The following is a 13,916-nucleotide window of genomic DNA, read 5'->3' on the forward strand; positions in this document are numbered from 1 at the left end:
ACCCTTCTGGCGTAGGACAACAATATCCTGTCAAATGCTATGGAGCAGATTTTTTAAAATTAATTAAAGAGGTAATTCAATGATCATGATTTATTTAGAGAGATTGATGTCCTTCCTCGGTGTGGGACAAGTATTGAGATCTCCAAGCAATTGCAAAAACGATAACAGTAATTAATTCGTCCCTTGTTATTGCAATTCCTCGAAATAAATGTTCAAATTGTTTATTTTATGAGATAAGATGCTAACGTTATTACTTGTATAAGTCCATGTATTATCTTTTTGCTTCAGTATGCTATTATTCACCCTCTACCGTTATAATCGATAAGAAACACATGGATTTTATAATGTACTCCAGTAGGGGTCATTTTGTATGCTTGCAGTAATTGCTTTCCGCGCTGAGAGAAAAGTTAGGTAATTTTGGTAAAATATTACAGTTAATAATAATCAGGGGCATTTTGGTTTAACTTAGTTTTTCGCCACCTTCCGATATCCTCGTAGTTATGAAAAACATGTCCGTCGATTAATTCTCTATATTCTGAATTAGTTCATAGTTTAAATTAATTATGAAGGAGAGGGGGTACCCTTGATGAATGATGAATATACTAAGTTCGTAACCCACAAAGATATCAAGTATCAAAATAAATATAAAGAACTAAGGAAATTATACAGAAAATCCATCAAGGAACATAATTCAAAGAAAATATGTAATGAAATTGTGAATGCTACTAATAAACAAAAAACAATTTGGAGTATTATAAATAAACGGCGAAAAGCAACCATAAAATATAAGGATAACATAAAAATTATAATTAATGATGAAGAAATAACTGAACCAGAACTAATATGCAACACATTCAACAAATATTTTGCCGATCTGCCTAATACAAATCACAATGTTGTTAATGATAATGACACAACTCTGAATCCAACACATAAACATGTTATAAATAGTTTACTTATTTCTGAGTTAACAATAAGCGAACTTAATGAAGTCATAAGAGGAATAAAAAATAAGAGGACTTATGGTCCAGATGAATGGTCACATGATTTAGTAAAGACCTGTTCACAATTTTTTGAGAAACCATTGCTTTATGCAGTGAATTCCTCAATCAGAACTGGAATCTTTCCTAGAATATTGAAAACTAACAAAGTTGTACCTATTCATAAAAAGGGAAATAAAAATAATATTGAGAACTATAGACCTATTTCACTTACTTCTACATTCTCAAAGATTCTTGAAAAAATTATATCTAAAAATATACTCAATTTTTGTAACAAATTCAATGTATTAAATAAATGCCAGCATGGATTTCTCTCAGGTAAATCTATAAATACAGCTCTTGCTCAAATGATTAATTACATATCTGAATCCTTGGAAAATCATGAAATTGTTAATGCAGTATTCCTTGACCTCTCTAAGGCACTTGATAGAGTAAACCATAAAATTCTGATGGACAAACTCTATAGCTATGGAATAAGAGGGATTCCACATTTATTAATACAGACATATCTACAGGAAAGAATGCAATATACACAAATACGTTTTAATATACGTGGCACTCTCACGGATTTCACCTCTAACACGAGAAGTATTATTAGTGGTGTTCCTCAGGGATCAATTTTAGGACCATTGCTATTCATCTTATACATTAATGACATCCCTGAATATCAAGATACGAGAGTAATTACTTATGCAGATGATACAACAGTTTTGATTAATGACAAAGATATTACCAATCTTGAAATTAATACTTTTGTAAAAACTAACGAAATAATTCAATATCTAAACCTAAATAAACTAACTATTAACAATAATAAAACTAAATTTATGACCTTTAATCCAAGTAAAAACAACAAAAATGTCCCACAAACTACCTTCATTGATAATATAGAAATAGAAGGAGAATATTCTACCAAATTATTGGGTGTTATCATAGACAATGATTTAACATGGGACGAGCAGATTAACAATATATGTAGTAAACTAGCCACAAATCTTTATCTTTTGAAACAGCTAGCACATTATAACGTAACTGAAATCAATAAAACTATCTATTATGGACTTATTTACCCTCATATTGAATATGGTATTGTAGCATGGGGTAGAGCTTCTCATATTAAAATCTCCAGAATACTAAGACTTCAAAAAAGGGCATTGAGAATTATGTTTAAATTAGGTTATAGAACTTCCTGTAAAGAAACTTTTAAAGAGCAACGAATAATGACTGTTTTCTCTCTATACATATACAAAGTCATCTTATATGTTTTAAATACTGGTCTAGTGACCAAAAATTACCAAATACATGACCACAACACTAGAAGCAAAAATGACTATCATCTAAAACAAAACAGACTGCAGTTATCAAAAAACACACCATTGAATTCTGGAATATGGTACTATAATAATCTCCCAAACAATATTAAAATACTCACACCCCAAATTAAACAAACATTAGCTATAAAAGACTATTTACTAAACAAAGCACTGTATAGTCTAACTGAATTTTTGGAAAATCCAAGTCTAGAAATTAACTAATGATAGGCTACCTCTAATTTTTTTTCATATGTAACTACACCATATTTACTCATTTTATATATATATATACTTCTTTTGTATTAGTTGTAACATATATGCCCTCATGTATGAAATTCTGTTCAGTAATATCTCCTTTTGTGTATGATAATTTTTATGTAACTTTTTAAGGATATATCATATTCTTAACAATCATGTATCTTAAACTATTTGTAGAAAAACTCTCAATAATGCACATGTAATCCTTGACGTTTTCCATACCTATGTATTGCAGGTTTACGGAAATAAAAATTATTATTATTATTATTATTATTATCACAGATTAGGTATAGCCCTTGATCCTCTGTACCCTCTCGAGAAAGATAAATATTTTGAATGGTTTATGAATCTTTTGAGTTGGTTTTAGCTCGTTGACGCGGAGATATGTTATTGTGAAATAAAGTACGTCTGCGCGCAAGCGATTAGAGCACCGAACAGAATATTCCACAACAGCAGCAGATGGGACGTTGCCTATCGTTTCATGAATGTATTATAAAATAAAGTAAATCGAACACGAAATACTGAACACTTATGAAACCAAATTAGAAGTGAAATTATCGATAGGAGTAATAGATGTGTGTAATTGGTAAATGTCTGTTTAGTTTGTGCTTTATGTTAATATAAATCAATTAGGTGGTAAAATTTTCGTATCCCCAAAACGTATTTCTTCAATTTTACAGGAGAAAGTACTTACCGAAAGGGGTTTATTTATACTTCAGGAAGGTCTTGGAAGTTTTTTTCACCTCGTTGAAATTTTTTTTGCCGGTAAATCATGTAATTTTCGACATTAATGTCACTCCGATGCACGAAATCTGTTCCCTTGATGTCCGTCTACTACGTGAACCAAATATTTTCGAGCGTTTCATGACGTAACAACTGGTCAGTGTTTCCAAATACGCAGTTTTATAACTGTGTAACAGTTCTAGAAAGTAATAAACGTGAGTTACTGTTCATCATTTCTGATTACGAACTTGCGACAACATGACGTGCACAGGATCAGTGGTGTGCTCAATGTGAGGGTTGATGGGGGTTAACCCCCCTTTCGCCCAGTATCTCTAAGGCTATTTATGAATGGTTCGTAGGGCTATTTATGAATGGTTCATGGGGCTATCCGTGAATGGTTCGTGGGGCTATCCGTCAATGGTTCGTGGGCCTATTTATGAATGGTTTGTGGGGCTATTTATGAATGGTTCGTGGGGCTATTTATGAATGGTTTGTGGGGCTATATATGAATGGTTCATGTGGCTATTTATGAATGGTTCGTGGGGCTATTTGTGAATGGTTCGTGGGGCTATCCGTGAATGGTTCGTGGGGCTATCCGTGAATGGTTTGTGGGGCTATTTATGAATAGTTCATGGGGCTATCCATGAATGGTTCGTGGGGCTATCCGTGCATGGTTCGTGGGGTTTCCGAACCCGAAAAAAAAATTCTAATTTTGTAAAAACAAATTTAACTATGTTTGCCTAACCTAACAGAACCTAACCTAATCTTGCCGTGCATAGTTCGTGGGGCTATTTATGAATGGTTCGTGGGTCTATCCGTGCATGGTTCGTGGGATTTTCGAACCTGGAAAAAAAATACAAAATCAGTAACACGAAAGTAGGTATTTTTCTATGAAGAAGGTTGCAACACTGCATAACCACTGATCATGGACTACGCTAGTCAAGATTTCTCCGCCATATCGCGTGTAACGCAAGCGAAAGCGAACAAAATAAAAATACTCGATATTTCGAAATTTGAGATTATTTGCGTGCAAAAAATGAAACGCGAACTTGAAGAACCCTTAGGAATGCAGAATACGTAAGTATCAATGTGAAAAATATGAAAATAAGGGAATTAGAGACGTTTGGTGGTTACTGAAATTTTAATATGATCTCTTGAGAGAGAATGCATTCAATACTCACAACTACACTAATTTGTGTGTGTTTTCGGTATTATTCTTAGTATAGTTTATTTGAAATTAAAAGTAATTGCTTATATTTTGTTTGTTATAACAAGAACCCTCCCTAAGTGTTACTTGCTTAGCATAGTGGGAAATGATGACATAGTTACTGTAGATGTGCACCTATATGAAACCACCAGCCTCGGTTTTCTCACATCGATATGAGGTGCCTGCAATGGGCCAGTGTGACAAAAGGATAAGGCAAGGAAAATCCATTACAGTATTTCAGCCTTTCGGGGCCCTTTTACCTCGGGAGCCCAGCTTTCCTAGCCTAGTTTCGCCCCTGTTAACAGATCTACACCAGTAACAATATATGAACAATAAAAGTAATACAAGAATGCAAGACAAAAGTAACTATGAAATCTAATTGATTTATATTAGTGTAAAGCAAAAACTAATATATTAGAAACCATTTCAACTTTCTTGTAATTCATTGACATCTTTAACCAGTAGTACAGGAATTGGTACTAGTTTACTATCCTTCGGACACATTTATTTATTTTTACAGAAGAAACTACTTACCGTAATAAGTTCCTGTAGCATTGTCGAACATCGGGAAGGTGTTTTGTGTGATGATGGAATGTTTCATAGCTGAAATTCATGTTGTTTGTTGAAAATTAATTCTCCGACGGAGAATAGCTAGCCCCACGAACCATTGGCACGTGGATAGGTTAGTTCTGTTAGGTTAGGAAACATAGTTAAAATTTGGTGTCGTGTTAATATCAGGATCTAGAAATTGGAAATAATTGCGAACCATTGACGCTAGCCCCACGAACCATTGACGCTAGCCCCGCGAACCATTGATGCTAGCCCCACGAACCATTGGCACGTGGTTAGGTTAGGCAAACATAGTTAAAATTTGGTGTCGTGGTAGTATCAGGAATATATATATATATTTGATTGTGAAACAAAAAAAAATTGCGAAAATCGACAGTTTCCATTCCAAAAACTAACGCCTTATTTTCGCTTATTTTGCAATTTCTAGATGTTCTACACCTTCAGGAATGTTCCGCGAAGCAGATACATAAGTACGAATGTCAAAAATTGACGAAACGAAAAAATTAGAGGTGTCCGAAGGATAGTAAATTTTTACCGTGTATATCATAGTAATGTTTGTGTGTGTGGATAGATAGATAAAAATCTTCCTCTCCCCCACTAGTCTTCAATGATTTCACACCCTGGTATTACATCCCCCAATACTTTAATTGTTAGATGCAAAATAATCTAACACGGTTATTATTTTATTTTATCTGCGACATTTCGTTCTGGTTTCCCAGAACTTTCTCAAGCTACACTAAGATATACATAGGACAACCATTCATTCCTTAGAAGTGAGGTTGTGTTTTTGTGTGTATATCTTAGTGTAGCTTGAGAAAATTCTGGAAGACCAGAACGAAACGTCGCAGATAAAATAAAATAATAACCACTAAAAATAACTGTGTTAGATTATTTTGCATCTATAAAAAGTGGTTATGCGAACCTTTAAGAAGAACATAGATACTTTCATTGTTAGTTTAGGCAGGTCAGGTTTTAAGGCTCTTGACATTAAAACAACATCCCTAAGTACTGTTTGACCAGCGATACGAGAGCTCCAGTTGGCAAAGTGCAAAGAAAAAGGGGAAGTCCGTGAGGGGAAGGCAGGCACGAGAACGCCATTCGCGGTTGCACGTTGAACAGTGTTACCAATTTGCGAGGATACTTATCCACATAAGTAACGAAAACTGAGAGACATGCACAGAAGGATTGTGACAAGGACTTGTTTTGTATCACAACCATGCCGTTTGTCATTCTTACAATTTAAAATAGAAGGATAGTAGGGTAAAGAATTGCCGTTTCACTTATAGGGGCATCGTTAGAATGAGGGTCGGGGGGTCGCATCCTCCAAGATTTTTGCAAGAAATAAAACAGAAAGAAGAAAATTTCATTGCAACAAAATAAACACATGACGCAAGTGAAATGTTTGTAAAGATGATGTGCAACACATAAGCATACAGAAAAACAGAAATATTTGAATGACGTTGTGCAGAAAAATATACGACGCCCATGGTGGTAGCTCGAAAGCAGATACGGGGCCGGTCGGCTTCCTCTGGGGTTGGGTCAAAGATGCCGAACTGGCGCTACGTTCAAGACTTCAGCTTTTGCAAAGACGCCTGCCTCTCCACAGCCAGAGCACTTCCAATATCTTGTGTCAATATTCTCCGGTTGGCAATATTGCTCTCTTTCCCCACGTGACGCTCGCGTTTCAGAGAAGCGACTCCGCAAACTTCCCCAATTTACGACTGGACTCTGCTACTTCGGGCATGCGCAGTAAACTCGAGAGCTCTCGGATCGCTGGTCAAACAGTACGTCCACCACCTGATTGCATGTATCTATTTGTAAATGATTCATTCACTTCCTTATTTATTGTATGTGACCAGATGACTGTATTTAGACATATACTCTACAAAGGCTGTATGGATGAATCATATATTCATGAAAAATATACCATCATGTAGAATTTTACACTACATTTCAATCTATAGAAATGTTGGATTAGTAAAAACCAACTTGTCTATATTGACCAATACCATTAAAAACATTAAATGAATTCTGTATTTTTAAGAGATCATTAGATCATGTGCCTCTGTCAGAACTAAATAATTCATCGGGTACCATAAGGTAGCATGGATGATGAAACTCACTGGTAGATACCAAGTGTGGCATCCCTATGATTTTTCTCTAGATGCCACTCAGTGATAGTAACAATTAATTAATTCCATTAAGTTCCTAAGAGATGGCTCAACATGCATGCCAAGTTTGAATATTCTAAGCTAATATTTTTGATAAGAGCAAATTGATGGATTATACAATATTTTATACAATTCCAGACACATGCTCTTCAGCAATACCAGTCATGGCCGAGTGTGAAAATACATCTCCAGGGAGACATGTAAATGAAGTTGATGACATGCAAGTTGGCAGTGCAAAAAGGATAAAATTGGAAAAGGAACAGGATGTGCAAGAAGTTCCTGTAAATAAGGAAATAAGTGAAGATGAGAAGCATAAGGTACTTGAGAATATCAAAGAAGAAAGTTCAGTGTGTTTGAAGAGCGAAGCACAAGTGGAAGAGAGGAAGTCATGTTCCGATACATGCACTGATGTGTGTAGTAAAGTAGATGATAGGAATAATCCTTATGCCTACATCCATCGTCAGGAATTTACATCTGAAACTTTCAAGATTATCATCAGAGGATTTCCGAAGCATGTAGGAATGGCAGTAAGTATGAAAAGAAATAATTTGCAAATTCTAGTAGCATTAAATGAATGTAATTTCTATTTGTGTGTACATTTGACAGCAAAGATAACTGTACGCAAATGTCCATCATTATTTTGTTTTTTTCCTCTATTCTACATCTTGTGTTTTTTAAAAAATGTAATTTTACTCATGCTGGAACTCTTTCAAGGCTTTTCACACATGCATTTTCTATATGAATTAATTCTGTACATGCTCAAAAGCATATGCTGAAGGAATGTAGAGATTTCTTACAGCATCTATCATGCAGAATGATTTTCCATTCCATGAATGCAGTGGCGGCAATTAGGGGGCAGTTGCACCCCCCACTTTTCACCACTTTTGCCCCCCTCAGTTTTGGCACTGCATGAATGTATTTTCCGGTGAGCAACTGACTGTTGTCTTTTATTGTACGGTTAACTGGGAGTTTATTTTCCGGGAATTGGAAAATAAGAGGTTCACTTTTTATTTATTATATTGTGTATTATTAATGGTATGCTTGCACTTGCATTTCCATCTCATTTTTCCCACACATTCCCACCTTTTAAATGCCCACCTGGACACATTATGTCCCTCTGTAATTTTAACAGTGACTTCAGAAACTTCTTGCAGTTCAAATACAGCTGTAATATGTCAAATCCTTAATTCATATGAGCAATTTGATTGTTACATAATGCAATGAGAGGTGAGGGAAACCCCTGCCTTTTAAATATTCAATTTTTTAACTTCATCACTGTTTTTATCTTTATTCCTCACCCTTAAACGGAAACATTGCTAGTGGAAGACCACTTGCTTAGTGTAGCAGACACCGTTCTTCCCCTATTGACTTTTGGTAAGGAGCAACAACTTGAACTATGCACTATTTCCCAGCTGAGTTCAAAATATCTATTTTTACTAACCATTGTTAGTGTGTGTTGGTTTACTCAGCATGGTTTAGGGGAAAAAATTGAAGGACACTGGCACTAGGTTTATTTAGCTAGTTAATTAATTTCTTAACTAAACGACTTTAGAAAACCATATGTGTTTTTCTCTATGCATGTTCTTGTGAATTTATGTATACAGAACAAAGGAAGTATCATTTGTAACTATATTATCTTGACTTAGAAATTCCAGCAAGATATGCAGCTAGGGTTACCAGACGTCCGGTTTTTCCTGGACATGTCCTACATTTTAGCCTTATGTCCAGCATCCGGGAGGAATTTAAAAAATATCATAAATGTCCTACATTTTGAGCGTCACAATGAAATTTATTTTGATTCAGTCATTGCACAAAAAGAAAAAGTTTGTCCTGCTATTAAACAAACTGGAGAACGGAAGCAATTAATGAACAAAGTTTTGGGACCACTTTCTGATAACATCACTGTTCATTGCCTGAGCAAAATTTCTTGCCTTAGAGTTTATACTGATGGAACAAGGTGTTGCCCATTCTTATTCAGTATTCAATATAATTTGATTGTAAAGCAGGGGTATAGAGAACAAAGTTATTCAGGGTGTCTGCCAGTCAAGAAAGTCATGGAAGTCATGAAATGAACACGTAGGTCAAGAAGTCAATAAAAAGGCAATAAATTATTCTTGTGGTCAAGAATTTTTGCTATTGATTGGTTGATTTAGTTTATTTTACTTAAGTTTTTTCTGTCGCTTTGGCTAATCATGAAGATAAGGATGAATGGTGGTGAGATAAGATGGATGAAGGGACAGTCCCCATATAGGGACAAGCTCCACTTAAGATTACACTGGCTGTGAGTCCAGATGCAAAAGCCTCGCTTGTCTGCCAAACAGAGTTCTGGATGCATTAACACGAGAAAGCAGATCTAATTCTCTTCTTAAATTCAGCTTCAGTTTTCATCTTAACTCGCCCTTTAAGGTAAAAAAAAAAAAAGGTAAAGTGCTCCCCTGTGCTTAGCACCACGCCATGAAGGCCTATAGGGGGTGTGGGGGTAACACCCTGCACTTTCTTGATCCGGTCATGAGGGGGGGTGATGTGATCAGCATCATGCCCCTGACCGCCTTTACCCCCCAGGGTTTCCCCCAGGTACAAATGTCATTCGACGCTGGGTGGGCGCAGGGGCCGCTTCCAACGTTAGAAAAGTTCCCGGATTTGAACTGGCCAGGGATCGAACCCGGGACCTTGAGCATGGTAGTCAGATGCATTACCGACTGAGCCACCGCGACCACTTTGGTAGGGGTTTTCATTAAGTAAATATTTATTTTCTTAATTACTCATTTTCAACTTTCTATGTAGGGGTCGAATAAATAAACGTTAAAAAAATGGAAAACTAGGTCTAGAAAAGTCCAGAAAAAGTCAAGATTTCTGAATGTGTTATTTTGGTAGACACCCTGTTATTGAACTAAAAACTACGCAAGATAAAACTTCTGAAACCATTTTAAATTACGGTAATTGCTGAATATTTGTTTGCCATAACAGGTCATAATTCAAATGTTGAGAGAGTACTTTCATTACCAATAGGACAACAGACTCACGAGAGAAATGATTTTTTCATAAAGTCTGGTCCCTATAATTTCAAAGAGTTTGACTGTCCACTCTAACATAAATATACCTAGGTAGTTTCACTAAACTTGAAATTTTGATAAAAATTATCTCCTCTGAAAAGCACCACTTAAATCATGCAGTAAGAGGTGCATTGATTAGTTTGCAAGTTTTGAAATTTTGCATTTAAAAATTCATTGAGAATTCATTTTTCTTAAAACTGAAAAGTGTCATTTTTCAACTACTTTCTGTCATGTTCTATAGAAATATGTATTATTTATTGAGGATGTGTTGTGTCCTACATTTCCCTTACAGCAATCTGGTAACTCTAAATGCAGCCTCAACCAGGTCTCTGGTATAATGTGCTGTTTCTCTACCAGCTGAGCTACTAAGCCAGCCATGGTTTCACCTGATTTTCTGCCCTTATGTTCTTATGTTGAGAATTGAGCATTTCAATATGTATGTGATTTTCAGGAGCTGAAGAAGTTGCTCAAAGCGAAACTTGGTGCAAGCAAGATAAAAGTTCCCCAGTTTTCGAAGCAACGTCCTATTGTTTATGCCAATTTCAGGAATGAAGAAGATAAGGACAATGCCCTAAAGACATTGAATGGATACATGTGGAAAAACAAGGTGGCACTTTCAGCTGAGGTAAATGAGAATCCTTTTAACAGTTATTAATATTGAAAATTATTAAATATTGGCTAGGATTTTCATGACTTAGCATTTTTTTTGGTAAGGGTGATGTGTTCCCTAAATATATAGAAATTTATATTATGAAGAAACTAATTAAATGAATGTGCTTTTTAAGCGCATCTTTTGGCATATTTGGCCATTTTTGCATGATATAGCATATTTTGATGGATTTCCAGTCATATTCAGCATATTTTTACATTTTCAAGAAATATACAGTCATTTTTTAAGTGAATTCGTTCTTACGTCCATGTTTACTCGAGAGGTTTTTTTTTGGTGGGGGGAACTGTAGCAATTTTTTTTTTTGTTTGTTTGTATTTGAAAATTTAGAGAAAGTATTCATTGTGCATTGCAACTCAGGGCCCATAAAGTGAACTAAAAATAGTAAATATGTGAAAATATCTCAGCATTTAGATATTAATGTTTGAAACAGTCCAGTTATAAGGGCATATTTTTCAAATTATAGTGCATATTTTGTAAAATTTTAGGTCATAAGAGCATATTTTATTTTGCATATTTTGGTGATTTTTAGGCCATAAAAATCCTATCCCTAAATATTAGTATTATAAATGCAAAGATTTTAAACACTAATGAGGTATAAAACTGTTAATTATCTATAACTGTACTTCAGTAGAAAAAGACCACATGCGTTACTTAAACATTGCTACTTTTAACAAATATCAGATGCATGGCTTGATCATAATGGTGTATGATATTTACATGTATGATGTAAGGTTCTAGACATGCAGACAGATTAAAATATTCATAATGAAGGATTTCATATAATTGTGAAGTATTTACTTGTGTCTACTAAGAAGTGAAAAGAAACTTGAATGCGATGACGTAGCCTGAGTGTATGAAAGACATTAATGAAAATGTGATGTATATGATGTTTAAAAAATGTAGCAAAGTTTGACTTCATTCATTCAGAAACACTGAATATTTTAATGGGTCTCATGAGTGTTTTCTTCAGTCGAAATGGAAAAGAAAGCAAAGTACATTGAAATGTGGTCTTTCTTGAGAGAATTCATATATATTTTCATGCTGCTTTCTTTCTACTTCCAACCAGCCTGCAAAGCCAGCCCCAGATCCTCTTGTAAGGAAGCGACAGGAAATGCGTTCAGAATCAGATGTTGCCAAAGCTGCAGAATCTACAGAGCCACCAGTTCCTATGGAGAAAAGGCTGCAGGCAGTGTCAACTCCATGGTGCAATATCCCATATGAAGAACAGGCAAGTATTTGGTATTATGCAGGATGAATGAGAAAATCTGGCACTGATGGATTACTTATTTTGAATATTACTCCAGGGTCTTATTTACAGATTGCTACTTTGCTGGTATTGGCTGAGAAAGGCATATTGAGTTATCAGTAAAATTGCCATTAATGTTACTGATCTGGAAGTTCTGTGGTTTTTTATTTTTGTAATATTTTTTTTATTACCAAGCTGGAATTGGGCCTCCCTGATGGCATTGTGGTAACTTTGTTGCCTGGTAATCAAGGAGTCCCATGTTCGATACCCAGTGTAGACACAAGTGATTTGGATACCGCTTTAAAGTGTAGGTTCAATCTCGGTTTAGCCTTCCTGTGCATAAAGTGGACTCAAACCAAGCTAGAATTATTGTACACTTATTTTGTTAAAAGAAATCTCTTAATTGTTTCAATTTCTAAAGCATAACTCAAGTTATTCTGTCACTGCTAGAATCCTTGAAGAGGTTTGGCTTGCTCAACAATTTCTAGCCATTCTGTTCAGTTCTTTACTTTCATTCTTGTAAAGTGTTTGAGGCCACCACATGTCCCACCTATGGTGCTAAGTCTTCCAAGGACATCCATGTTGAAAGGATAGTTCGGGTTGAAGAATTTGCTTTTGTGCAGGAAGCTCAGGAAACGTTATGGGGCAGCTGAAACACAAATATTGTGACAATGCTGAAAATGTAACCCCAAGCTACATTCCCCTGCTGTCCATCTGTTGGGAGAAATGAGGGGGGTCAGATCTTTACCAGGACAAAAAGTTTCTTCGACTGTGGCTATTTCTGTACAACATGTTCCCATAGAAGATTAGACCTTTGTCTAGGTCTTGTGGAGATGTTCTTTGTTTTCTTTGTTGTTCACTTTTGCTATGTTTCCTCCCTAAAACTCAGAGTAATTTACTGAGGAGGTGGATGACTAGTTTATATTCTCATGAATGTCTGCCATTTTGTATTTCATCAGATGAAAATCAGTATTAGTAAATTGTATATTTGCAAGAATACACATTTCACATTGGTCATTCTATGACCAATCAGCATTGGGCATACATGCCCACACACAAATAACCACAAGCCAACCTAAGTACAAGGGCCATTAGGTTGGCATCAAGGAAAGCTTGTGAGAGCTATTCTCCCAGAAAGTTATACCCTCCAACCCCAATTAGGATCATGGTTCATGTTTACTGACCAGTTGTCACTCATGGGAGGGTTAGAAATGCTTTATTTATAAAGAACCAACCATTGTTAGGCTAACAGTAGCCATTTTGGAGAACAAAAACCATGTGCTCCAAATCACATGTTTACTAAATCTTTTATTCTTTACTGAAAATCAGAGATAACACTCACCCACAGGTAAAATAATGCCTAATTTATTAAAATTAAACTCATTTGCAATTATCTGGCATAACTAAGCCAGAAAAGCTGAAATAACACTTTTGTTTATGCTTCTTAAGCAATTGATAACTCTGCCATCTGGCGGGAGAAAGTGGCAACTCTCCCAAAGACAAGGAAAGATCTCAAAGGACTCCAGCTGGCCAATGAGAAGCCGCCAAGGCTGTGACGTCACAGAGGGGACTTTTCAGATGGCCTATTGTGTTCTGAGCTTGCTAGTCAAGCTCACTTGTATTACAGACCCACCTGAGAGCAGGTCAGCTTGGAAGTTGCTGGTGAAATTCAGTGTGTGAATGGCCACATGTGCCAGCAACAAA

The 13,916-nt window shown here is 35.7% G+C and overlaps 1 protein-coding gene across 1 annotated transcript in view; it reads left to right on the top strand.

Annotated features, from left to right (window-relative positions):
• Window positions 1-360: 360 nt before the first annotated feature.
• LOC145992460 (tRNA (uracil-5-)-methyltransferase homolog A-like) overlaps window positions 361-13,916 on the top strand; it is a 30,658-nt gene continuing 17,102 nt past the window's right edge. Inside the window, exons 1-4 of the mRNA XM_083128843.1 lie at window positions 361-411; window positions 7,382-7,770; window positions 10,748-10,921; window positions 12,033-12,194. Of these exons, the coding sequence (XP_082984969.1) occupies window positions 7,408-7,770; window positions 10,748-10,921; window positions 12,033-12,194 (699 nt within the window). The 5' untranslated portion in view covers window positions 361-411; window positions 7,382-7,407. The remainder of the gene's footprint in view (window positions 412-7,381; window positions 7,771-10,747; window positions 10,922-12,032; window positions 12,195-13,916) is intronic.

This window comes from Lepisma saccharinum, chromosome 9 (assembly GCF_977018435.1).
Source record: "Lepisma saccharinum chromosome 9, izLepSacc3.1, whole genome shotgun sequence".
Taxonomy (NCBI): Eukaryota; Metazoa; Arthropoda; class Insecta; order Zygentoma; family Lepismatidae; genus Lepisma; species Lepisma saccharinum.